This window comes from Notechis scutatus, chromosome 2 (genome assembly GCF_049901735.1).
Source record: "Notechis scutatus isolate UNSWTSFEM ecotype Mainland chromosome 2, rNotScu1.2, whole genome shotgun sequence".
Classification (NCBI taxonomy): Eukaryota; Metazoa; Chordata; class Lepidosauria; order Squamata; family Elapidae; genus Notechis; species Notechis scutatus.
In genome coordinates this window covers 41,995,658-42,022,185 of record NC_142010.1, presented here as the reverse complement: position 1 = coordinate 42,022,185, position 26,528 = coordinate 41,995,658, and the positions used below count along the sequence as shown (strand labels likewise).

At 38.6% G+C, this 26,528-nt stretch overlaps 1 protein-coding gene across 5 annotated transcripts in view; it reads right to left on the bottom strand.

The window, feature by feature from the left end:
* Positions 1 to 26,528, bottom strand: part of ITPR1 (inositol 1,4,5-trisphosphate receptor type 1) — a 246,074-nt gene that overhangs the window by 120,304 nt on the left and 99,242 nt on the right. For all 5 annotated transcript variants that reach the window (XM_087954613.1, XM_087954609.1, XM_087954611.1 and 2 more), the window contains 16 exons: positions 25,944 to 26,042; positions 25,721 to 25,804; positions 25,487 to 25,633; positions 22,981 to 23,076; positions 19,301 to 19,455; positions 17,923 to 18,022; positions 15,191 to 15,351; positions 14,589 to 14,730; positions 14,332 to 14,490; positions 13,007 to 13,179; positions 12,274 to 12,393; positions 10,848 to 11,042; positions 8,434 to 8,685; positions 7,206 to 7,347; positions 5,762 to 5,915; positions 4,457 to 4,644 (listed from right to left, as the gene is read on the bottom strand). In XM_087954613.1, the coding sequence (XP_087810739.1) occupies positions 4,457 to 4,644; positions 5,762 to 5,915; positions 7,206 to 7,347; positions 8,434 to 8,685; positions 10,848 to 11,042; positions 12,274 to 12,393; positions 13,007 to 13,179; positions 14,332 to 14,490; positions 14,589 to 14,730; positions 15,191 to 15,351; positions 17,923 to 18,022; positions 19,301 to 19,455; positions 22,981 to 23,076; positions 25,487 to 25,633; positions 25,721 to 25,804; positions 25,944 to 26,042 (2,367 nt within the window). The remainder of the gene's footprint in view (positions 1 to 4,456; positions 4,645 to 5,761; positions 5,916 to 7,205; positions 7,348 to 8,433; positions 8,686 to 10,847; positions 11,043 to 12,273; positions 12,394 to 13,006; positions 13,180 to 14,331; positions 14,491 to 14,588; positions 14,731 to 15,190; positions 15,352 to 17,922; positions 18,023 to 19,300; positions 19,456 to 22,980; positions 23,077 to 25,486; positions 25,634 to 25,720; positions 25,805 to 25,943; positions 26,043 to 26,528) is intronic.

The window sequence follows — 26,528 nt, the reverse complement described above, 5'->3', positions numbered from 1 at the left end:
TGTTAGCGCTACCAAAAGCGCAGAAGTCTGAAAAGCCTCCCAGTCGAGGAACAGACGTCGCCTCAAGGCCCGTGAAGGCTGGCGAACCCCGTTGGCGCTACCAAAAGCGCAGAAGTCTGAAAAGCCTCCCCAGTCGAGGAACAGACGTCGCTCAAGGCCCGTGAAGGCTGGCGAAAAACCCCCACCCCGTGGGCGCCACAAGAGCGCAAAAGCCTACAGCCTCTAGCAGAGGTCCAGATTTCGCCTCAAGGCCGTGAAGGCCGGCGAGACTACACTTCCACCCCCACACCGATCCGGCCGCTGTTACTGCTGCTGCCGCCGCCGCGCGACTCCCGACAGCCGCTCCCGCCAAGGACGCCGCTCCGGCCATCGCGCTTCAGCCGCCGCTGCGCCTCCGCTGCCGCCGCCGCGGCCTCCGCTCTTCTGGCCGCGCTGCGGCCTCCGCTTCAGCGCCGCCGCGCCTCCGCTCTTCCGCCGCCGCCGCGCCTCCGCTGCCGCCGCCATCCGCTCTTCAGCCGCCGCCGCCGGCCTCCGCTGCCGCCGCCGCGCCTCCGCTCTTCTGCCGCCGCCGCGCCTCCGTTCTTCAGCCGCCGCGCCACCGTTCTTCAGCCGCGCTGCGGCCTCCGCTCTTCTGCCGCCGCCGCGCGCCTCCGCTCTCGCCGCGCGCGCTGCGCCGCTGCCGCCGCCGCGCCTCCGCTCTTCAGCCGCGCCGCTGCCATCCGCTCTTCAGCCGCCGCTGCGCCTCCGCTGCCGCCGCCCGCGCCATCCGCTCTTCAGCCGCCGCTGCCTCCCTACCGCCGCCGCGCCTCCGCTCTTCTGCCGCCGCGCCTCCGTTCTTCAGCCGCCGCTGCGCCTCCGCTCTTCAGCCGCCGCTGCGCCTCCGTTCTGCCGCCGCGCCTCGCTGCCGCCGCCGCGCGCGCCTCCGCTCTTCAGCGCCGCCGCGGCCTCCGTTCTGCCGCCGCTGCGGCCTCGCTGCCGCCGCCGCCGCTGCCTCCGCTCTCCTGCCGCCACCGCGCCTCCGTTCTGCCGCCGCTGCGGCTTCCCGCCCGCCGCCGCGGCCTCCGTTTCTTCTGCCGCCGCCGTCGCGGGCCTCCACAGCCGCCGCCTCGCTCCGCCGCCGCCGCCTGCCTCTCCTGCCGCCGCCACGGCCTCCGTTCTGCCGCCGCCGCCGCGCGCAGCATCCGCAGCCGCCGTCTCTCTCCGCAGCCGCCGCGCAACCTCCGCTGCAGTCGCCTCCCGTCCCGGCCATCGCGCCGCCGCTGCCGCCTCCGCCGTGGCCGCCGACAGCCCGAGCGCCTCCTCGACTTCCACCGGCTGCCGAGCGATGGGCCTACTGCGGGTGCAGCTCTTCGTGGGCCTGCTGCGTTCAGCTCCAGGCCTTTCTCCATTTCAGGCTTTTCACCATTGTGGACATGGGTGCAGCCATTGGCTCTGCAGAGATGCAGATAATAAAATTCTCTCTGCCCCCTTCCAATGGCTCTGGGGGATGGATCCGTATTTAGGGGAGGGGGTGTCAGGCGTTGAACAAGGAAGTTCCATGCACCCACCTCCAGGGTCTCTCCCACCTTGGCTTGTCTCCCTTTGTCATTAGCACTACCCCAGGGGGCAAAGCTAGGTAGGTGGGAGGTTGGATGTTCTTGTCCCAAGGGGGGCCAGGAGAGCACAACGAGCCTCCAGCCTTAGGGTTCAGGCACCTCTGCCCTACCCCATGCAGGCAGTCACCAGACAGGTTTATTCACCATCTTACCTGGTTCCCCTTCTCAGGCTCCTGCCTTGTGACAGGTGGGGTGCCATTTTTTGTGCAAGCCACAGCTAGACCTGCCATCTCTACAGCGTTGGTTCCAAGGCAGGCAGCTGTCAGTATTTGACCCACAACCCTTGGGATGTGGGCCCCTACTCCGCCACAGGCGGGAGGTCACCTGGGCAGGGTTGCTTGCCACGTTTGTCAGGGTCTCCTTCCCAGGCCAGGTGCTCGCCCTGGCCACTAGTTCAATTTCCTCACTAGTTCAATTCCCTGGTTATACCATTGTATTCCCAAAAGGCTGGGCAGCGCATGTCCTTAGCTAGGGAAAGGGGTGTTGTGTCCCTGACTAGCTAAGTCTTCAACCTGGTCCGCATTTTGAGCGGGACCATCTTACTGTTCCCATTGGTTGGTGCCGTTTGACAGCAGACTATATAAGGAGCTGTCAAACGGCATCAACTGGGGGCAGTTGGGGCCCGGCTCCAGCCAGCCGGCTGCCAGCCCAGCTGGGCAGCCATGTTAATCTGTTACTGCTTCAAATAAAGAAACGTTATTCTTCAGCTCCTGCGTCTGCCTGGTGTGTCCGTCTAGACCAATACAACAGACGACACAACTCGACCAGGGCAAAGCAATAGACGCAATCTGCATAGACTTCTGTAAAGCCTTTGATTCAGTGGTACACGACAAACTACTCCTAAAAATAAAATCCTATGGTATCTCTGGACAACTGAATAACTGGATAGAAGCATTCCTGTCAAACAGACAACAAATGGTCAAAATCGGGAGCGTCCTATCAAATCCAGTACCTGTCAATAGTGGTGTCCCCCAAGGCAGTGTTCTAGGACCAACTCTCTTCATACTCTACATAAATGACCTCTGCGATCATATTAAGAGCAATTGCGTTCTTTTCGCTGATGATGTAAAGCTGTTCAATACCACAGACAATACTGCTACCCTTCAAAAAGATCTTGACTATGTATCTGAATGGTCAAACAAATGGCAACTTCAAATCTCAACAAATAAATGCTCTGTCTTACATATTGGCAAAAAAAAATCAGAAAATAAAATACAAGCTGAATAGTCAAGAACTTGTTGATGACCCAAGCTCTGTAAAGGACCTTGGAATACTCATCTCTAATGATCTAAGTGCTAGAGCCCACTGCAACTACATAGCCAAAAAGGCATTAAGAGTTGTTAACCTAATCCTACGTAGCTTTTTCTCTGGTAATATCACACTACTAACCAGAGCATACAAAACATTTGCTAGACTAATACTCGAATACAGTTCATCAGTCTGGAACCCTCATTACGTATCTGATATTAGCACAATTGAGAAAGTCCAGAAATATTTCACAAGGAGAGTTCTCCACTCTTCTACTCGTTGTAGAATACCTTATGCCACCAGACTTGAAATTCTAGAACTAGAAAACCTTGAATTACGCCGTCTTCGGTCTGACTTAAGCATGGTATATAAAATCATACATTGCAATGTCCTACCTGTCAATGAATACTTTAGCTTCAACCATAACAACACAAGAGCACACAATAGATACAAACTCAAAGTAAACCGCACCAAACTTGATTGCAGGAAATACGACTTCAGCAACAGAGTGGTCAACGTCTGGAATACTCTACCTGATTCTGGTTTCTTCCCCAAATCCCCAAAAACTTTAACCTTAGACTGTCTACTATTGACCTCACCCCCTTCCTAAGAGGTCTGTAGGGGGCGTGCATAAGCGTACCAACGTGCCTACCGTCCCTGTCCTATTGTTTCTCTTATTCTTTTATTTTTCTTATATGTACCCATTTCATGTATTCACAACTATGTATACGCTTATACTTATTATCTTGTAAACAATTGGCAAATCAAATAAATAAATAAATAAATAAATATAACCATACGATTTCAATGGGATGTATTTAAGTGACCCAGAGTCACTTCAACATATAAATGTAATAAAAGAAGTAAATAAATAAATTCTTACATTATCATTAGTGTTGGATATAAATGATTCCAAATTGACAGATAATCAATATTTGTGAGAAATAACAACAAAAATGGTACAATTTTTTTTAACAAATTTAAACATTTGATCTTTCTAACTAGAGATACCAGAAAATAAATCTGTATGTCCAATCACTTCTATATAGACATTTCTCCTTGCTCAAGCTTTATCATTCATTCATTCATTCAATCAATTTTTATACCACTATCTCTTCTACATGGTGATTCTGGGAGTCTTACAAATATATAGCAGGCATGAAAATCTTCAGTTTCCTAAATTTTCTCAAGATTCTTTCAAGAATGCATGTCTAAGAAAGAACTGAGTTATATAGAAAGATATGCTGTAACTTTATATATGTTGACTTGAATAGTGTTCGAATGTCCGCAGAATTGAACAGTATACAAATTGTGCAAGGCTTAAAAGAGGTTCTGAAAAATGCTTAAGACTTTGAACTACTGTTAGTGGAGCACGCCAGCTTCCTAAACATTTCTACTGAATTGCTCTGCTCCTCATCTTTTCAATAATATTTTCCTTCTACTTATTCAGTGATTTACTGCAAAAGATTCATGAACAATTATGTTACTGTTAATATAGTTGGGGAAAAACATTTGTTTGCTTCCAATTCTAATTGTGTTGAATAAAAATCAAAACCATATAAGAATGAATTGACATCAGCAAAAATGTCCATGCCGTGTCATCTGAACTATACCTGGAGGATTTCAATTATTTTCAGTTTGGTATCCATTACGAGGATGTCCTCTTTCTCGGGTTCAACTTGCTTCACGTTACCTTCTGGGACAGCAGCCAAGGGTGTCATAGGCAAGAACCCACCACCTCTGAGTACCACTTGGGTCATAAGCTCTCCAACACCATGGATCGATCTCATCACATTGCTCCCTTCAGAAACAGATAAATACCCCAGACAAATATTTTAAATTTGAATTGATTGATTGATTGATTGATTGATTGATTGATTGCCTACATTTATTATTTTTATAAATAACTCAAGGTGATAAACATACCTATTACTCCTTCCTCTTCCTATTTTCTCCACAACAACAACTCTGTGAGGTGAGGTGAGGTGAGTTGGGCTAAGAGAAATTGACTGGCCTAAAGTCACCCAGCCAGCTTTCATATCTAAAGCGGGACTAGAACTCACAGTCTCCTGCTTTCTAGCCTGGTACCTTAAACACTAGACCAACTGGCTCTAATATATGACTGCAGAACTAAAGTTGCATAATTCTTAATCAAGAGAAATCTCATCTCACTGTTATAGAACATGTGACTGTTCTATACAGTACATTATTGAAGTATAACTATGCCATCTCTAGTATTATCTAATTATGCACAAAAAGCTGACATAGATGCTAAAAATCATACAGTATTTTTGGCCAACCTGAATAACTTGGTGTATGCTTTGTAAATAAGAAACTGAAACTACAAAGCACTTATTAAAATTTCAATCACTTTAAAGCATTGATATTTTGCTTGTTTCATAAATGCCATTTGGGTTTTGTTATACTAGTTCAAGAACCCTAGGAAAGATTGTGTTTATTTTTTATAAAAGAAAAATTTCAGCATTCAGAAAGGTTCATGGAATGCCACAAAGCAGAGTGGTTTATTTTTACATGCAATCAAATGGCACTAATTCTCTGTACTGACATTTTGCAAGATACTCCCATAAATTACCATTCAAGGAATACTGTTTGCATCTTATTATAATGCATAATTTCAAACTCTCAAGATTGTAAGTGCAAGATTTAGTGTAATCTCACAAACTTACATCTCTGAATAATACAAATAAAATGTATAAATGTTGTAAATAAGATACTCAGCTCTACATTAGAATGCATTTGTAGGAAATTCTACCCTGATTCTTAATGTGAAATGATTGTGGATAGCAATCTAATACTGCACCTGTCCTGAGTAAAAAAACCTAAAGACCATGCCATCCTCTTATTTGATGGGTCAAATGTCTCTCAACGTCTCTTCCACTTTTCCTTGCCATTCTTACCTTTACTTTCTTCCCCTTTTGTTGCCTTTGTAATAGGGAAAACAGTTGCAACATGAACACAGTCCAGAATAGCTAAGAGAATTTTTGTTAGTCTTAGAAGATCACAAAAATTATAGAAGCCAAAATATATCAGATTTCGGGCTAAATTCACAACCTGTTTTTAAAAGAAAAAAAGAGAATCAGTTGTACTGGATTTTTTTTTTTACAAACTCAATATTGTTTTTAAAATTCATAAAATTGTCTAAGGTACCAAAGTCATTTCCTGCCTTTTAATTAATTTTTAACATTCCTTGCCTCGTTGAAATTTTATATATTATTTTTATGCTTTTAATATTTTATTACACACCACTCAGAATCTCCCTGTGAGGGAGGTGGGCAGTTGTCAAATCTGACAAATAAGTAAATGTAGAAATAATATTTTATGCAAAATGGTAAGTTTCTAAATATCTTTATTCTAAAACACATACCAGTGCTATAGTATTGTACTGAATAATCAGTGCCTATGTTTTTTTTTTTCAGATTTTATACTTCTTATTTTTCAGAGCTGATTTTTGTCCAGATAATTTACATTCTCTAATGTTGAGGGGACTGCTTATTTTCTGTTACTCTTTACATAATAAATACAACACAAAGAATAGCAAAAGAACAATTTCGTTTTAACATATCATTATATCTGTCAGCCATTTAATTATTATTATTTCTTTCCTGTTGATTAGATGTTGGGAGTTTTTAATGACAAAAACATAGTGGGTAAAAACTTCTATGTATGATTTTGGAAAATCTCCAGCATTTATAGCAGTTGACAAATTTTCTAGGTCTTTTACATGAGGCAGATGGGAGCAAAACAAAGATCATAATTTCTGCAGCAGCCTCACATATTTGCCGAAAAGTCTTTCCAGAGAGGCCATTCAACATCTCCATTATGGCTTTTCAGTGCCACATGAAAACCTACTTGTTCTCTCAAGTATTTTAAGATACTGCTATTAGCATACTGAGATGTCTGCCATATTGTATTTCACTGCTGTTTCTATTGCATAGTTATTGCTTTAATTTGCTAGTAAACTTCCTATTCAAAGCAACCTACTGGGGATAGAAAGGTATAAAACTAAGCAAATAGGATAAGTTGCTGGAAAACATTTGAAGCTGCCTTTAACTATTGATATTCTTTTCAGCTAGTGCTGGATTTACTAGCAGATTTTCTACATGGCAGAAATCTTTCTCTTCTCTTGCCCCCTAATCTTTTTAACTCAATTTGGAAACTGGGTTTTAAATCTTTTTTTTTTTTAATGCTGGGCAGGTGCGATGCAACTTATCTATGACTAAATCAACTGGTAGACTTGAGAAAATATACAAATATGTGTACATGATCTGACCACTGAGTCACTTATGGTTAGCATCACTAATACTTGGTCTTGCAGCTCAGCTTGATGCATAAAACATTTACCTCGAAGGTGAGTTTATTTTTTTCTTTATCAGAAAATGGGAATCTTTGGCAAACAACATCTCTTAAATATTCCTCCACAAACTCCATAGTTTGTGCAAACCTCTCCTTGATTTCATCTTTGGAAGTTCCACTGCTGTCGTAGCTAAACAACAATCCAAAAACAAGAAAACAAAAACAAAAAATGTGACCATTTTTAAAAAGTCTTGCCTCCTTTTTTCCTTTGAAAAAAAATGTGCAAGAAATTTATTACTTGATTTAGATCAGGGGTGTCAAACTCACATCATCATGGTGGCATCATGTGACATATCAGGACTTTCCCCCCCTTGCTAAACTGGGCATGGGCATGGCCAGCGTGTGACGCATCCGGCCTGTAAGCCAGGAGTTTGACAGTCCTGATTTAGATTAACACAAAACACTTTATGAAAATACAGGGAATCCCCGACTTACAACAGTTCATTCATTGACCATTCAAAGTTACAATGGCATTGAAAAAAGGGACTTATGACCATTTTTCACACTTATGACCATTGCAGCATTCCGATGGTCATGTGATCAAAATTCAGATGCTAGACACCTGGTTTATATTTATGACAGTTGCAGTGTCCCGGGATCCTGTGATCCCCTTTTGAGACCTTCTGACAAGCAAAGTCAAAGGGGAAGCTAGAGTCACTTACCAACTGTGTTGCTAACGTAACACCTGCAGTGATTCACTTAACAGCTATGGCAAGAAAGGTCATAAAATGGGGCAAAACTCACTTAGCAAATGTCTTGCATAACAACATAAATTTTGGGCTCAACTGTAGTTAATTAACCAAAATATTATAATGTGTACAATTGTACAATTGCAGATTCTCACTCAATTAGTTTGTGTGTGTGTGTGTATGTGTGTGTGTTTATTACATTACGCAAACACAGCCTTGGAGTCCAAAATATTTACAGAATATTTTTGTACAATTTTATAATTTGCATAGAATGTGATGATACTGGAAATTCTTACCAGAAAGAATATAACAGACACTTTTTTCAAGTAACAGATTTTATTAGAAGGCATCAAATTTTATGAGCTGGAAAAGATGTTATTAGACTCTTTCTGATTTGTGAGGTTTTTTACAACAGCTGGCTAACATAGCAATTCTCCCACAAGAGAATTCTTTAAGAGTAAGAAGAATCCCAAGGATTTAAGGTCACCGTGCTTCATTGAGAGAATCATTTGGTCACAAATACTCACTCATCAATTGCTATTTCAGATGGTATCTCTGACCATAGTCGAGCATATTTCACTGGCGTCACTTGTTCTTGTGGATCTCGGTCAACATGCATGTGCAACATCAGTCGACAAAATGAAGCTCTCAAGTCGTAAGGCAAATTTTCATCAGACATACAGCGAAGAATAAGGTCTACATCCAATTGTCCAGATATTTCATTTATAGCTAAGTACTGGCGATCAAGGCACATCCGAGCAAAAAGATTCAGCTGGTACCTTGTAAAGCAGAAGAAAAATTAGGAAAGCATAATTTTACCTCAGAGATTGAAAAATCGTCATCATAATCATGGCAGTTCGCATTAAATGAATTATAATAAAATTAATGAAAGATAAAAGATGCCAAGCACAACAGATCAGTTGTAATGAAGAAAGAGGTCTCACTCTCCATTGCCAAAGGCTTGAGGTACAACAATAGCAGAGTGGGGGACATTTGGATCTTGGGGGTGTGTGTGAAACCTCACTCTAAAGGTCAGGCACTGCTACAGAGAAGGTATACTTAACACATGATAAGATACATATTCTGATGTGAAGAGCGGGAAATCCATTTTATGTATAAATTAATCAGATTTTAAAATAGAGGATAAATTATACTGTGAATTTAGTTAACAAGCATTCATGCTTCAAGACTTCATTCCCTATTTAATTAAACTCGAAATTCTGCCACGAAACTGGAGCGGCTGACATTGTGCATATGTGTAAACTGGATCATGTACAAAACATATATTGTTAGTGTCTAACATCCAGTTTCAAATTGGTAGATATTCCATGCTTACAGGACATGGAAATCATCAAATTTAAAAATGAAGCATTCTAATGAGGTTATAATGATGGCAGGGTGTCACTAAATTAATTTTTTTTGTGTACATTACATTACACAAGCACAGCCCTGGAGTCCAAACTACTTACAGACTGTTTTGAATAACACTACCATATAGCCAATGCCTTTGAAAAATGTATCAGATTGACCAATGCTATTTACCTCTGAAAGAACAGCCTATATAAAGAACAAAAAAACAGTTCTATATTTTAAAAAATAAAGAAGGATTTTCATGGTGACAACTGATTTTCCCAATCCTTTCGGTTATTTGTAATTCAGAAGCAGCCATATAAAACCACACTACGTACATGGTCACTGCATGAAGCAGAATAACTCCATGAAATTGTTATTGTACCAAGTTCTTTCCTATATCCAAATATCTATGGAGATTCTCAGTCATCCAGGTCATGGCTGTCCCAAACCCTGGCCCTTTAAATATAGCCATGAGACCTGTGGAAAGCATGCCTTTCCTTCCCCAGGCATTGCCAACCTTTCCCCCCAGTAAAAAAAAAAAAAACTAGAGCAAAAACTTCATGCAGTATTAAAAAGAAGAATAGAAAAGAAGGCTACTGTGTACTGTTTAATGGACTGCTAAATTGGCAAAATGGACTGCTAAAATGGCCACCCCCACCCAGTCACATGACAACCTAGCAATGCCTACTCAAGTCACATGACCACCTACCACACGACCCCCAAGTTATTCCCAGCAAGTCACATGACCACCAAGCCACACCCAGCCAGTCATGTGACCACCAAGCCATGCCCACCCAATCACATGACCACCAACACACACTCACAAATTAAGCCACATCCACAGAACCAGTTGTTAAAAAATCTGAATCCCACCCCTGCCCAAAGGTGTATTTTCAAGAGGCAACTGGACCTTCTGATTTTTATAGAGCACTACACACCAAAACAATTAGACACAAGGAGTTTTTTCCCAAATGCCATCACTCTCCTAAACAAATAATTCCCTCAACACTGTTCAACTATTTACAAAGTCTGCATTACTATTACTATTGATCTTCTCATCACTTCTTATCACTCATCCCCTCCCATTTGTGACTGTATGACTGTTTGTCATTTGTATCCTTACGATTTATATTTACTGTTTCCTAGTATGATTTTATTGTTTATTGTACCCTATGAATATTATTAAGTGTTGTACCTTATGATTCTTGACTCTTGACGAATGAATCTTTTCTTTTATGTACACTGAGAGCATTTGCACCAAGACAAATTCCTTATGTGTCCAATCACACTTGGCCAATAAAGAATTCTATTCTATTCTCTATTCTATTTGAAGACATTTCACTTCTTATCCAAGAACTTCTTCAAAGACAAAAACCCAGAAAGTCCAGTTGCCTCTTGAAAATGCATGTTTGGGGCTATATCCAAATAGTTCCAAATTGAAAATGCTTTTATAGCTAGCATTTAAAATTAACTATGAATATTAGAGTTCAAGTCATAAGAATAGGCCATTTAATAAAATTGCAAGCAGCTCTAGTGTACACATTTCAGGATTATGCTACCAAAGCCAAGGGTTACTTGTCATGTTAACCTGTAGTAGCTGAGGACATCCCGGTCTTCCTTCTGTCCTTCTTTAGCATCTTGTGCCAGCTCTCTGATACTCTTGCTACGGACCTCTTTGCTGCTGTCTCGCCAGAATAACCAGACTTCTTCTTCATCCTCACCAACCTCCAGTGAGTTCTCTCCAGATGATAACTCCTCAAATTCAAAACGAGACAGGACCAGTCTGGAGAATTGTGCAAGAATGAAGAACAGTTACTTGTATTTCTACCTTCAGGGATGTATGGCTGGATTTCCATTAGATTTCAAAACCTGATGTAACATCACATCCTTTCAAGGTAATCCTCAATTTACCACCTTTCACCTTTCAATGACTGTTTGAAGTTACAATGGCACGTGATTTACAGACAATCCTTGCACTTACAACCACTGCAGCATCCCCACAATCACATGATCAAAATTCAGGCGCCTCACAACTGGCATGTACTTATGATGGTTGCAGCATTCCAGAGTCTTAGTATCCTCATTTGAAACCTTCCCAGCCAGCTTTTGATAAGCAAAGTCAATAGGGAAAGCCAGGTTTACTTAACAACCACAAGATTCATTTAACAACAGTAGTGATTCTCTGAATAACTGTGACTAAAAAAGTTGTAATATCGGCCATGACTCATTCAACCACTGCCTTGCTTATCAGTGGAAATGCTGGTCTCAAATGTGATCATAAGTTGAGGACTACTTATAGCCATGATGGAGAACCTATGGCACACATGCCACAAGTGGCATGCATAGCCATTTGTGCCAGCATATAAGCCACAGTCAAACTTACCTTACTGCGCATGTGCATACCTCACAGCTGATTTTTTTTTCCGGTTGGTTTGAGGCCTTTTTCGGCCTCCCAGAGGCTTGGGAAAGCCTCTGCAAGGCTCTTCAGGCCGAATTATAGGCCCGTTTCATTACTTCCTGTAATACCGGAAGTAACAAAATGGGCCTATAATTTGGTCTGAAAAGCCTTGCAGAGGCTTTTTCCAAGCCTCTGGGAGGCCAAAGAAGGCCTCAAACCAGCCGAAAAATCAGTTGTGAGGTGCAGTGCAGGTAAGGTGGTGGGGATTGCACGCGCATGCACAGGGGGCATGGGGAGGGGGGCGCACATTGCATTCTGGGTGCTGGCACAGGAGCCCAAAAAGGTTAGCCACCACTGACTGACCTATAGTAACAAATCATGCATTTTACAGCAATGGTTCTTATTGATTGTTTTAAAATCTATTTCATCAGGTACTGTCTAGTTCTAGGCTTATAAGCTGATTGGAGAATCCAGAAAGCACCCGTGCTGTTGCTATAAATAATTTCTACATTTTTTGTGTATTTCTTCCAAATTGGTAGTAATTTTATTTGCCACCTTTGCTATAGTTGTCTTCTTTCTAAAATGAAGAAATATATTTAAAAATGTCTAAACTTACTTAGTCTCAATAAGTATGTCAGCATTTGCTGGATTTAATACAGCTTTACAAATCAGCTCCTGGGTGACCGGAATAGATTTGTTCATAGACACACAAAGATCAGAAAGATAGTCCAAGAATCTATTCAGAGAAGAAAACAAAGTCTAAAAAATGGGCACAATATTCCAGATTCCACTAAACTATATTATAAACAACATGCTAAAGATTTGCAGAAATATATTTGTGGCTTCATAGTACATAATTACAAAGCTCTTGAGCTGATTTACCATTTTTGATCATCTAACACCTCCTTTTAAAAATCTTTAAATTTTAAAAATTGCTAAGATTCTCACAGAATCCATTTTCAAATAGCAGCAGATTCCATTTCAATCAAGTATACTAATCCATAATAATATAAGGTAGAATAGAGCTTTTTTTAAAAAAAGAACTCCATTAAAATGTTAAACCAGTTGAGCGCAAAGAACAGGCATTTGGATAACCTGTTCAATATCTTGGGAATTATTAAAAGTCCAGTGATTAGGAGGGATATCACAGTACAGCAGCAGAATAAAACATAAAGAAAAAGCAAATATATTAAAGTCCAAACTGCTATTAGCCATATGGCTATCTGAGCCACAATTAAATGTTCATGCCTTCTTTATTATTATTATTATTATTATTATTATTATTATTATTATTATTATTATTATTATTATTATTATTTGTTTGCAGACAAATTGGTTAAAAAGCTTACCTGGGTTCTCGGTTTTTTCTTACAAGGCTAACAAAGGTATCAATCTCAGCAGCTGTGATGTGTTTCTCCAACAGTTTGCGATTGTTGTGGAGCAAGGCTGTTATAGTGTCTTCTGCTAAGACATCATAGCCAATTTGTTTCTGCATGAAGCCAAACTGCTTGGCTATATATTCCTGGCAAAGTATTAAAAGGGGTGAGGAAGAAAGAAAACAAATGCTAATTCCACTGTTTATAGATTTAAGGGAGTTATTGGTTGTTCTTAATCAAAAACTAGACATATCCCTAAGACTGAACCAGGTGTTCAGTCCTGATTTTCAGCCCAGTTGCTATTCAAATTAAAAAATAGTTTATCCAGTTCACATTAAGCAACTGATAATTATTTTCCATTTGAAAGAAGCCCAAATATCATATGGATGGAAGTTTGCAAGTTGAAGATCCATTCAGAATGAATGAATGATTTCACATTTAACTAATCCAAAGTAAAAAGTTATTCAGTTAGAAAATAAAAATCAGGTTGCGGGTATAGGGTGGGATGTATCTGGCATGATATATAGCATTACTTAGTTCTTGTGAAAAAGGTCCTGTGATTGTAGTTGGACACAAACAGAAAATAAGCAAGCAGCATGACATACCTGGGAACAGCACAAGTATAATTTCTAAATCATGGCAGTATCTCTACTCAGAATCTACATGAAGTACTGCACACAATCCCAGGAATTTAAGAACAATTCAGAGAAATAACAGGTACATACAAAAGCACTGAGAGTAAGAGAAGTTGAAGAAGTTAGGAGTATTTAATCTTGAGAAAGATGCTGAAGGGGGGATAAATAAACAACATTCTTCATACATGGAAGGATATCACACAGTAAAAGGTCACCACCTTGTTTTCTCTCATTCCAGATTGCAAAATGCAAATCATGGTCAAGTTAGCAGAAAGTTATGTTGTGATTAGTAAGAGCTATTTGTCCTAACATCAAGAGCATTCTGTGTCACAAACAGAGACCAAAAAAGGCACTGGACTCATCTTCATTAGATGAGATACAGCAGAGACCAGCAATCTCTTAGGGATGCTTTCATTTGGAGTTCTGCATAGAGCAGGTGCTTGGGACTTAGTGGCCTAAAAATGGTGTCTTCCAACTTGATGACTATGATTCTTGTCAAAAACAGAGAAGTGGCTTGCCATGGCTGACCTCTGGTATGTTTGTTCAATTTCTCAATCTACTGGCGATTAGGTCCATCCAAAAGCAGTTTATTTTTTTTAGATGACCTAAGGCTAGCTAGGCGCTGCAACCTGGTAAGGTTAAATTCTTTCAAATTTTACTTACTTGATTTTTCCTGTAGTCTTGTTGGGAGTGTCTTAACACTCTGTAACAGAGCCGGCAGATATGTCTGAAAGGAGCATGGCGTTGATCTCCGAGTTCCTCCAATCTCAGCATCGGCCCATCTCCACAGTCAGTAAATGGTGCTTGCAATAACTTGAAAATCTGGAGCATTATTTGAGGAAGGAAGAAATTACCTTTCCTATCATCACAGTCAGAAATGTGTATAAGCTCTTAGTAATTACAAGAGTTGTGCACTCTACCTGCTTTAGAATATTTTGCTCTCTCATTAGTTTTTGCCGTTCTCGGTTTGGCTTTGAGAACATGACTTCGAGTACATCTTGACCAGAATTTGTTCCACCAGTAACAAAATATACCAAATCTTCCAGCAACTTTGTAACAGATCTAGAGAGATTTTTTAAAAAAGAAAATCTAGTTCTTAGTGCAAAATTTAATATCAGCATATCCCACACAATAATGCATTCTGTAACTCTATTCAGTTAAGAAAACAGATACATACAAGACTATTTAATTCAAAACCAGTTTCAAAAATTCTTTAAATTCTTAAAAATATTAAGAAGTCCAAATTCAAGATGAGTTTAGCAATATTTTCTATTGCCTAAAATAATGTAGAATTTTCAATCTGGTTGTAGTCTTCACATGCTTTCACAAAATTACTTATGCAAACATGGAGATTCTGTAAGACTGAATGATCCAATACAGTTTTATTCATTTTTACAGTGCTTCTTTTTATTTCATTTTGAGCTCTGCAAATATTTCTGGAGGTATTGCAGGATTGATATTGATGCTACAAAAATGGATATAAAAGCTGTATTTCTTTAAAAATGGATTATGACCCTCTTACCTCCTTTCATTCTGAGTTACTGTTCCTTTCTCCAACTTGCCCGCAATGGAGCCCAATACTTTGCTTGCGTCGTTTGCAAAGTCCAAATCTCGAACTTCGGCAGGTGAAACTGGTACCACGGCAAAAGCTTCTTTGTCCTCTTTTACAGGAGAGGTGCCAATCTTTTTTTAAAAGGGTAATTTTAGTACCCAAGAACAGAGGAAATGGTGGTAAGGAATGCATTAGAGAAATCGTGGTTGAAATTTTAATAGGAAACACTATAGTGCACAACTCAATTTCTTTCTTTTTTTCATAAGATATACATGAAACCCATATCTTAAGTATTTCAATTATTTACTTAGGACAGTTGTGCCAGTATGCATTAGATACATTCATAAATGCAGGTTTATGGGAAAAGAGTTCCCCTCTTTGTCATTAGCAGAAATCGTAATTCTACCAAAAATATACAAAAATAGTAGGTTTAAGGCTGTTACCTTAAGGGGGAAGTTTGCCAAGTACATCAGTTCAAAAATCTAGCAATCAGCACAGGGTCTTTATAATCAGTACAGGATCAGTACAAGTATGCTCACTTACACCTTGGTCACCTCCCAACTGGATTGTTACAACAAGCTCTACATAGAACTACCTTTAAAACTATCCAGAAGTTTAAATTTATCCTGAATGCAGCAATGCAGATAATTATGCGTACATCTCATTATTCTCTTGTAATACTGCCAATAGGCTTCCACATGCAATTCCAGGTGCTGATTATTACCTTTAAAGACTTACGTGGCATAAGGCTGGGCTATTTGAAGGATCACACTCTCATAAGAACATGTGTGCTTCACACGTGCTTCCATGGGGAAGAGTATGATCCAGGTTCCTTCTTTTAAATCTCTTAGAATTAGAATGAGTTGGAAGGAACCTTGGAGGTCTCCTAGTCCAACCCTCTGCTTAGGCAGGAAGCCCTACACCACTTCAGACAACTGGTTATCTAATCTCTTCTTTAAAACTTCCAGTGTTGGAGTATTTACAGTTTCTGGAGGCAAGTTGTTCCACTGATTAATTGTTCTAACTGTCAGGAAATTTCTCCTTAATTCTAAATTGCTTCTCTCCTTGATTAGTTTCCACCTCGTCATCTTATGGGACCCAGGAAATGTGCCTTTTCTGCGGTTGTACCTGTTCTCTGGAATGACCTCTCCCCGATGTGTGAGACATCCCCCCCAACTCTTCTTACCTTTAGGAAAGTCCTTAAAACCTGGCTTTTCAAGCCAGGCATTGGGGCCAGAGGAGTGGGAGTCCCCTTGTAGTTCTTTTGTTATATGACTTGTCATCAATTTATATTTATGTACTGTATTGTTCGTTGTTACTTTTTTCTTTTTTGATATATGGCTTGTTTTTATCAATATGCTGTCCAGAGTTACATAGTTTTAGTTACACAGCCCTACAAATCTTTAAAATAAATTAGTAATCCAGCATGCATTATTTATGGGATAAAAAAGACATTGGGAGCAAGTGCCATGATCCAAAAGTCTTTTGAATAATGTTTCTTTTCTTCCTACAAACATATGCCCTTAAACCAAGTTATTCTCTTGTCCCAGTAATGAGTGAGGTTGGATAGTAGTGCTTTATTTAACCGATTTACTGTATTGTGAAATTGTAAGTTGTATCTACACTGAATTTACACTGAATTATAAACATGCAATATATAAACTCTTTTGTGTCTTCAATCAGACTTATATCTGGCAATATCTATATACTTCTCTGGACAACAGTTTTCAAAGTGATTTGCCACTGCTTTCTTCTTACCAGGGCTCAGAGAAAGTAACTGGCCCAAACTGGCTCAGTGCCTAACGCAAGACTAGAACTCATGTTCTCCCGTAATCTGATGCCTATCCATTACGCTAAACTTCTCAATTAAACATTATTACAACTTTATAAATAATGTACTAGGTCAAATGTGATGGTCCTTGGTTCTCGCTAAGCTTGGTTGTTTTCTTGCAGATGTTTCATTACCCAAACTGGGTAACATCATCGGGATTAGCACTGATGACATTATCTAGTTTGGTCTGCAAGAAAACAACCCAGCTCATAAAGCATCAAGGACCCTTAATTTCATTCCTGAGCTACAAATATCCTCCTTTATTTGTAGATCAAATTTGTGATAATCTGAGATTTGCTAATTTTATGCTCTAAACCAGAGGTCGCCAACCTTTTGGACCTCAGAGACCACCAAACTCATAATTTTAAATCTCGTGAATCACTAATATGAATTTTGACTGATGGAAGCTTGCTGACATTGGTGGGAAAGTTGGTCCCATATTCTTGAGCTGCAGTAGTCACAGGACTGGCCCTTTCATCATCCCGGAGCACCTCCTCTAGTTCATGGCAGGCCGGTGCACCCGGGTCGAGGAGCAGCTGCTCTGGGATGATGAAAGGGCCAGTCTTGTGACTACTGCAGCTGTGGAATATGGGACCGACTTTCCACCAATGTCAGCAAGCCACCCCGGGGCGGATTTCCCTCCCTCACCATTGGTCTTACCTTCCAGTTCCACCTCGCATGGCTCTACTCAAGGTAAAGTTTGCACTTGGCTGAAGGGTGGGGGCCAGTGGGTAGGCAGGCCATGTGGGCAGCGCAGCCTGGTTTAATTGCTTTGGGGGGAGTGCTTTGGGGGGGACATTTCTCTGCGGACCACCGGTTGGTGACCACTGCTCTAAACAGTTCCATGAGCTGAGTTCCATGCAGGACTTACTTTAAGCATCACAGGTTTTTCTTCTTCTTTATCAATCGGGATATTTGTGCTGTGAACCCAGGTATTTGTACATAGATGCCTAAGCCTGACGTAAGAGTTCCTGAAAGGACCAGATACATTTTCATTAAAGAGATTCCAGATGAATAAATCTGTCGCAATTTCTCGTGGAAAAATAAAATAAAATGAACTTTTCAAACAATCAATGTTTATGGCAGGGTAGTGAAGGAAGCTGAATTGAAACCATCAGGCATTCTGCATTAAAAAGATTCTTTAAAAAGTAAATTTAAAAAAAAAATTAAGCTGGAATATCTGTCCCAGGTAATATTGGCAGCATCTGTCTGAATCTGAAAATCACTGATAAAGTTGTAGATTTAAATTTGCTTCTGGAACATCTTGCTCTTGCTTTTTAAGCATCACCTCACTTTTTAAGAGCACATTCAAATGCCCAGTTCATACCATGGAATTAATGGATTATGGAAAATGTTTCATTTCTACCTGCTCCGAACATGTTTTATAAAACATTGTTTTAAGTACAAAACTGCTGATTCAAGCATGAAATTAAGTACTTTGAGCTTAGAAAGAGTTCTTCAAATATTAGCAGTTAGAAACTGTTCAGAATATTCCATTTCATGCCAAACAGTTTGAAATGAAACTAGTTTAGTAGCCCTTTTAAAAAAAATATTCACCCCTTTGGCCCAGATGTCACTTGTTTATTTACTAAGAATAAAACTAGATTCAGAACTCTTAATGTATTTTTTGACCAAAATTTACATATATTTCTGGTAGGGAAACAGGAAATTTGCAATGAATTGCTTTGGCCCAACCGCAATTCCTTTCCTGATGAAGCTACTAAATAGTTTCTTATTGGATGATGTCAGACACGAAGTAGGATTCTTCATCTGTTCCACAGAATTCTGTTATTTAACGTTTACAACCTAGCATCAAGATGTGTCAGGGAAGACCTTATTAATACAGAGAGGGCTCACTGAAGGTCTCAAATCTTCCCATAGTTCATGGAATATGGACCAGTTGGCAGTCCTTTTCAATGGTAGCCTTTGTGCTTTGGAGCACTTTTATCCTGCAGGTACATTTGGCATTGACTTTTGCAAGGCCTAAGACTATAGGCTCAAGCATTCCTTTGAAGATCAGATGTGGCTAATTTGTTATTATTTCATTGTTGTAACATTTGATGTTTCTTGCTTTGCTATATATTAAGCTGCAATGAACAGGGTGGGTTACAATCTTTTTTAAAAAGGATCATATAAATAGAATCTTGAGTTGAAATTTATTCAATTTATTTCTACTAAAATGCTGTTCTCTGTGATGATGTGCCTAGGTAAATCACCTCGGACACACACATTTCTTCTTAGCATCATACCTCGGGACTAAGCTGTCTCCTCCTCGCAGTGTAGTGGGATCAAGCTCAAAGATGGAAGAAATGTCATTTCCTTCAGGCACAGAGACTAAAGAGTATGCCATCTTTTCTGAAGTATTATGAAGTCCCCTTCTGTCTGCATCCTGGTCAGGATCCAGCTGTGGAGAGAAATTCAAATCAGACAAAATTGCAAAGACAATTTTTCAGATTTAATGATAAGGTACTATGCATAAACTCAGTCTTGGATTTCATGCTTCCAATTCAAGCATAGACATAGAAACCATATAACGCTACATGTCATTAGCTCTCAGGATTTAATCGATCTTGTACAAAAGCTACGATCAAGCTCAGTTGTTTCTAAAACCTTGACTAAGTGCATATCTTGTGCTAAAGCATAATACATTTTGCTTCTATTTGGCTTCATGGGATAAATGATATCAGTGAATAAAGCATGGCTTGTTTCAGAATAATAAAATAAATCATGCTATTGTTTGCTTACAAACTACAACTTAGGTTAGGCATAATATGGTAATACGTTAATGGATGCATATAGTTTATGATTGCCAAGCTTACTCCTGGCTTCCTTTCTTTTCTGTTCTACCCTTATTGACCTTTAAAATCATTAATCAATCTTTATGACTTCAAAACAAAAAGTGCTAAAAAGGAAAATGAAGATCTGACAAAAAGCATCAAGCTCACATGTCTACAAAAATTACTCTAACATTTACAACAAACCATAGCTTAATACAGCTTATGTGTTTACAGCAATTAAGAAATCATCACATGAGCTAGGTTTAAAAACATCTAATAGCCCTTAAATAATGGTCAAAGATTAATAGGTATCAATATTAATTTTATTGGTAAGTATTTACGTGGCATTATTATTATGGATGCAAATTATACAGTAAAACCACAGAATCACATTTTAATTAGAAAGCACAGATTTTTGGGAGAGTAAGAAACAAAGGAAAATATCAAAATTGTATTCTGAAACAATAATGGTTAGAAAGTTGGATTACAGCACAGCAATAATATAGTAAAAAGCCATTTTTTTCCAGTTCAGTGATGATGTCTGAAAAATGTTCTATGGTAGCACATAGACGAAATGAGTAAGTACAAGAGATCATCCACATGTCATAAAATAATACGGAGTATGTCCTCCATATGTCATAAGAGGCTATTCCTGAACCTCTTCATTTTTCATCAAGGAATTGTCTGGGGAAAATGTTAACCTCAACAAACCACATGAATTTTCATGCAAATTAATACAATTAGTACAAAACATAATGAATGGATTAGATATGTTAAAGCTGGAAGTACTTCCCCAAAATAAAAGATACGTGCATATATCAGCTGTGCTGGATTTTTCCCAGCATTCCTGCCAAACACAGAGTTTGGTAGAAGATAAAAAACTTTAACCTTAGACTGTCTACTATTGACCTCACCCCTTTCCTAAGAGGTCTGTAGGGGGCGTGCATAAGCGCACCAACGTGCCTACCATCCCTGTCCTATTGTTTCTCTTATTCTTTTATTTTTCTTATATGTACCCATTTCATGTATTCACAACTATGTATACACTTATACTTATTATCTTGTAAACAATTGGCAAATCAAATAAATAAATAAATAAATAAATAAAATATGATTCAAATGACAGGCAACTATAGAGACTGAATGACAGAAATGAAGGGAAGGGAAAAAACAGTCTCTTAAAAAAATCAGAATGACATGTTCTTTGGAAAGACTATTGATCATCCTTTGCAGCCATAAGTTTAAGTAAAATTGCTAGAAATACATGTGTACACATAGAATTATTTATACATTTGGACAGTCCACAGAATAAATAGTATGGAAAGTTGAAAAACATGAAGATGGAAATGACAAACCACTTTATATTTTGTCAAGATAACTGCATGGATGTGTCTAATGAGGATTGCTCAATTTGAAGGATACCTTTACATTTCTCTTACTCTAATTTAGCCCTCTGATGGAGAAAAGTAAGTAATGAAAAACAGCAGTTTGATAGAAGATACTGCTCAGTGATAGGTTTGAAAAACAGCAGTTTGACAGAAGATACTTCTCAGTGATAGGTTTTGTGCAATAAATGATCATTTGTTGATTTGATTTGTTGTCCAAGAGTCATTGATTCTTCATTTCCAGGGTACTGAGTTATTTTTCTACATGTAAAATCTCCCTTACCATCTAACTTGACTCCTGGTAACTACTCAGAATAATTTTATTGGGAAAAGGGCAGTTTGCCATTACTATGCTACAGATGTTTGTTCAGTTTAGGTTATTATCAACAGCTTAGAGGTTTCCTGGTGCTCATCCATCCAAGTACCAATAGTATAATAGTATAATCTTTTATAGCTTTTCTGAAAAGCTATAGTTAAATTTGGCTATGTTCTGTCACTATCACAAAATTAAAATAATATGTAGGCAAATTTGACCATTTTAATATTTTAGCTCTCAAGAAACAGCTAATGAAGACTGTGTTTGTTTATCTACGTTGGCCGCCTATTCAATCTTTTCTGGATTTACCAAATAGTTGACATGACAATAATCAGTAAACATTCCATTCACTTTCCTGGAGCTATTATTTCCTATTGTTTAGGAAGATATAATTTAGAAAAACGTTGTTTAAGTCAAACCCCAGAAGTTGATATAATTCAGGGTGGCCACAATAAAAATAAATTTGCTTATTTAGATGTCTAAAATTATCATTGGCCAGTTTTCAATATCCATTAGTCACAATACTTCATATTGTAACACCATGGTAAATCTTTCCTCTACAACATTTGCAGCCTTGATTTGTCCCCCTGCTTCCAATAAATATCATATCAGGATATTCCAATAAATATCATACCAAATTCAAATTGCTGGGTAACCAGTAGGGATTTGCCCCTGTTACATCTGTGGCAGTTTCCTTATAGACTCCCATTAGAAATTGAAAAGCCGCACAAAGGCCATAATTAGACCAAAATTCAGAGACAGGAGATGAAACACATAGATTCCCTCAACAGCTTCCCTTCCTGTTATCACAGTAATCTGAACATTGGTCAACATTGGCTTTTTAATTAAGGGTTTTCTTCCCTTCCCTTTCTAAAGACTGACATTCCTGATTATCTTCCAGAAAGTCAGGAACAAAGTCACAAGCAGTTAAAAGGAAAAAAAGCCAACTGGACTTCTCCCATCTCAAAATCTAAATACTGTAGTGAAATATATTTGTTGTATAAATATTGCACCCTTAGAAAGCTCCATGCTATGTAATTCACCCATAAAAATCAAAGCAGACACCAAAAAAGTTTGAAAGGAAAAATCTGAGACATATAAGATAATTTCAAAAACAGTTATCAGCAAAATTATATGGGATATGTGAATATCTCAATTCATTCATATAGTGGAAAGATGTGACCATTTTTTTCAATACTGGTTTCTATTAATAGAAGGTATATCCAAGCAGTAGTAACAAAAAAGTCATTGGCGTAGATTTTAGCACATTTTCACAATTTCTTTCAAATAAATGCCAGTGGTATTGACCTGTGTTCTTTCCAAATAACACATCAGCTTTTTAATCATTTGCAACTCTTGATGGTTACCTGATAAATGTGCCTGTAATTTGGAACATGAGAAATCAGATTGTTAGGGAAAAGTTTCATAAGAGGATTTCTCGTGATACATACCTCAGCTGCTAAGTAATGTCCGGTAGCAAGATGTTTAAACCGAAAAAGGCTATTCCAATAGCCTGCACCACCACGGCAAGGATCATGTTGTACTACCTATAAAGTAATAATAATTCTTGAGAATTGCCTTTTTGAATAGTATTTGTCATTTCTCCTTAAGCAGATAGGATTGTCAACAAAATGCCCAAAAATAGTACTCTAGAAAAAGAAAAGGGAATAACAAACCAAGATCTTATTTAAATTAGCTACAAAACATTAGCTAGAAAACCAAGGGGATAATCGGACTCATCCAAAAATAACTGGTTACTTCAACTTATTTAAAATGTTATATTTCTCTATGGAAAATATACCTGAAAAATGAGAAAGTATACTTTATAAATCAAGAATATTCAATAGTTGTGCACCGTTGCTTTCAGTGAGGAGTGGCAAATTTGTGCCCTGTGAATAGTGGAAAACATTACAATTGAAATACAGCTGAATGCTGGATCCAGCTTGCTAAAAATTCTTTCCAGACCTAGCAGAGATCTTGAGATTATCCATATGTATTCTGAAGGCCTGTGGGAATTGAGTGAGTAGATGGCAAAAACTGATATTTTTGTGGTCTCTTACAAACAGCTGGGTGTTATGGTAATTCCACCAAGCTCAGAATTCTTAATGTAGCCTTTTATAGACTTAAAATTTAATTAAATCAAACATTTTTAATCACTTTGGAGTTTAAATTTTTTATTGCTTAATAAAGATGGAAACATTCACAAGCCCAAATTTGGTTGTATTTGCTGGGTGAATTCTTCAATCTGTTTAAAAGAAATGTTTACTGTCTGTAGAGATTCTCAGTCATCGAGGTCATGGTTGTCCCAAAGGTGCTTTTTCAAGAGGCAACTGGACTTTCTGGTTTTTCTTTGAAGATGTTTCGCTTCTCATCCAAGAAGCTTCTTCAACTTTGACTGAACGCAAATGTCTAGCTGTCTGCAAGGAGTATAAATCCTTCCATTCTCCATCATCCAGTCAGAGCTGAAGAAGCTTCTTGGATGATAAGTGAAACATCTTCAAAGAAAAACCAGAAAATCCAGTTGCCTTTTGAAAAAGCAGCTTTTGGGACAGAAATATTTACTGAATGACTCCAGAGATATAACATATATATTGATAGGAACACTCATAATATTCCTGGACAAGGGGGAAATGACCAGCTGTGCTTCCACTTGTTTTCTAAATTTGTCCAGGTTCTATATTAGGCATGGGAAAATTATCATTATAGAGCTTTTTAATAGAGCTTTGTATTGTATAATAATACAATCTTTTTCTGGAAAAAGACTAAGATAATACAGTGATTTCTCAAAATATCTTATAGTCTTAAGAAAACCTTAATAAAGAATATATCCTTTAAAAGAAAAAAAAAAGAACTAAACTAAAATATGCAAGCTAATTTTAATAAATCATTTGTCTTGTCAAAGTTCACCTTTTATGCTGGATTGTTATTCTATGCAGCTTTTTCCAATATATGCTTGGAGCAGATGGAGACGATAGCTGCAATCCCCATGTTGGCTTTGTGAGACTTTTCAGTGTGTGTGTGTATGTGTTGGGGGGCTTTGTTAACTACTGTGTGGTTGATTTTATTTTAAAGAAAGAAGAGACTCTGCTAATATTAGAGTTGCTTTCACATGGAGTAGAAAGAATTCTGTTTGAGCACTATGTTCCCATACATTACAAAGCATTAAATCAGAGATAGGCAATCTATGATCCCAAGACCACCAACAGGCTCTGCATTACTTTTCTTCTGCAGTCCCTTGGATCCAAATTGTCTGGAATTGATAACAACTTTTTGTACTGAACAAAAGCCACAGATACAGTGTTCTAGAAACTAGCTCTACTTGGTCTGAAATGGTCTCCTCCTCTGTAACAATGTCCCATCATTGCAGCCCTTCCCATTTCCCCTAAATATTTGTATTGCTCTAAAATGTTGCTCTGTCTTGCAATAATTGCCATTCATAGTGAGCTGCTTTCAAGGATCTCTTAAAGAAAGTGTGTAAATAATAAAAGGGTGAATTTTTTTTGTAACACACAGTACAGTGATACTGGTTAAAATTATCATGGCTGCATTCATAGAAGATTAATTGTTGCGGTCTTTTTGTGGAATCTTAAATCAATCAGATAATTGTATAAAAACAAACGTTATTTTGTTTTATTGCAATTAAAATAATTTCAAGCAAAACCACTTCTAATAATAGGAAGCACTATTGTTTGCTTTGGAAAACATCAATATTTTATTTTCCATTGCTCAACAGCAACACACTGTGTGAACATCCAGCTGTAGAATAAAGAGCACCAAGAAAACAATCAAAACTTAAATCTGAATTTCCTTTAATAAATGTGGAGCAGAAATATGATAATCAAGAACAGAGTGACCTGTGTTTCAACACAGCTTTCAGCTTTTCATCAAGGTTTGAAATTCTCAGTGTAGGAATACTCATTAGAAAGCCACATTAGCTATTTTTAATTCCATCTTTACCTCAACTTCCCACAGAGCTTTTGAGCTAGTTGCAGAAGTGGCTGACTGCCTCCCAGTAGTTCTCAGAAAAACATGTTGCTTCTTTCGATGTTCATCACAAGTAAGAAATTTCTCCTGCTCTGCATGGAACAACCGTACCACATCCCCCTGTGAGGACAATGAAAGATCAATCAATAGAAGTTTCGGTTGTGTTTTTGTGAAAAACTTAGTGATGAGGTGTATCTTTCAACTTACTCCTTTTAGAATATCATCCTTATTGTCACTCCATTTCATAAAAAGAACTATTTTCCAGCTTGTATTGCAATTCACTGAATTTACCTACAAAAATAGAATGCCACAGATAAAACAAGAATACAAAGACACACCATGATGCACAATTAATTGTCCCTCTTGACAATTCTGCGGAAAACTAAATGGCACATCAGTTATTTCTAACTCTCATGAGCTCTTAACTTACCTCATTGCAGCCCGGGTTATCCACTAGTTGATGGCTACTGGCATGCAAAGGTTGGCCAGCATTAACAGGATTTAAGACTACCTTGTCCCCAATCACCACCTGTAAAACAAGGTTTCCATGTCATTTTCATTTACCTTTACAAAGACAATATTTTATAAAGCTACTACTACTGGAACTGACTGCAAATTTATGTGGAAATGAATGTCATTAGATTTAGGGTATCAAAAGTATTAAGAAAATAAAGTAACATTTAAAGTAAGAGTAACATTAAGCATGACATTCAACCTTGTCTTGACATCTTCCATGTGCTTTTGTTCACATAAACCAAGATCATCTTTATAAAGTATCCTCAATAATCATACCATCTAAGATTAGGAAGGCTGGTGATTGGAGAGAAACTTTGAGGATGGTGATACACAGAGACTTTAGGGAATTCCCTCTCTAGCTTCAGTCTTTCTAATTCTTTCAAGCATTGGCAAAGTTGAGTGTACTCTTTTTATTTTGATATACCACAATTTTTGGTATACATGAATTGAATGAGTTGCTGAAGAATGGCACAAATAAGTTATTTAAAATAAATTGAGT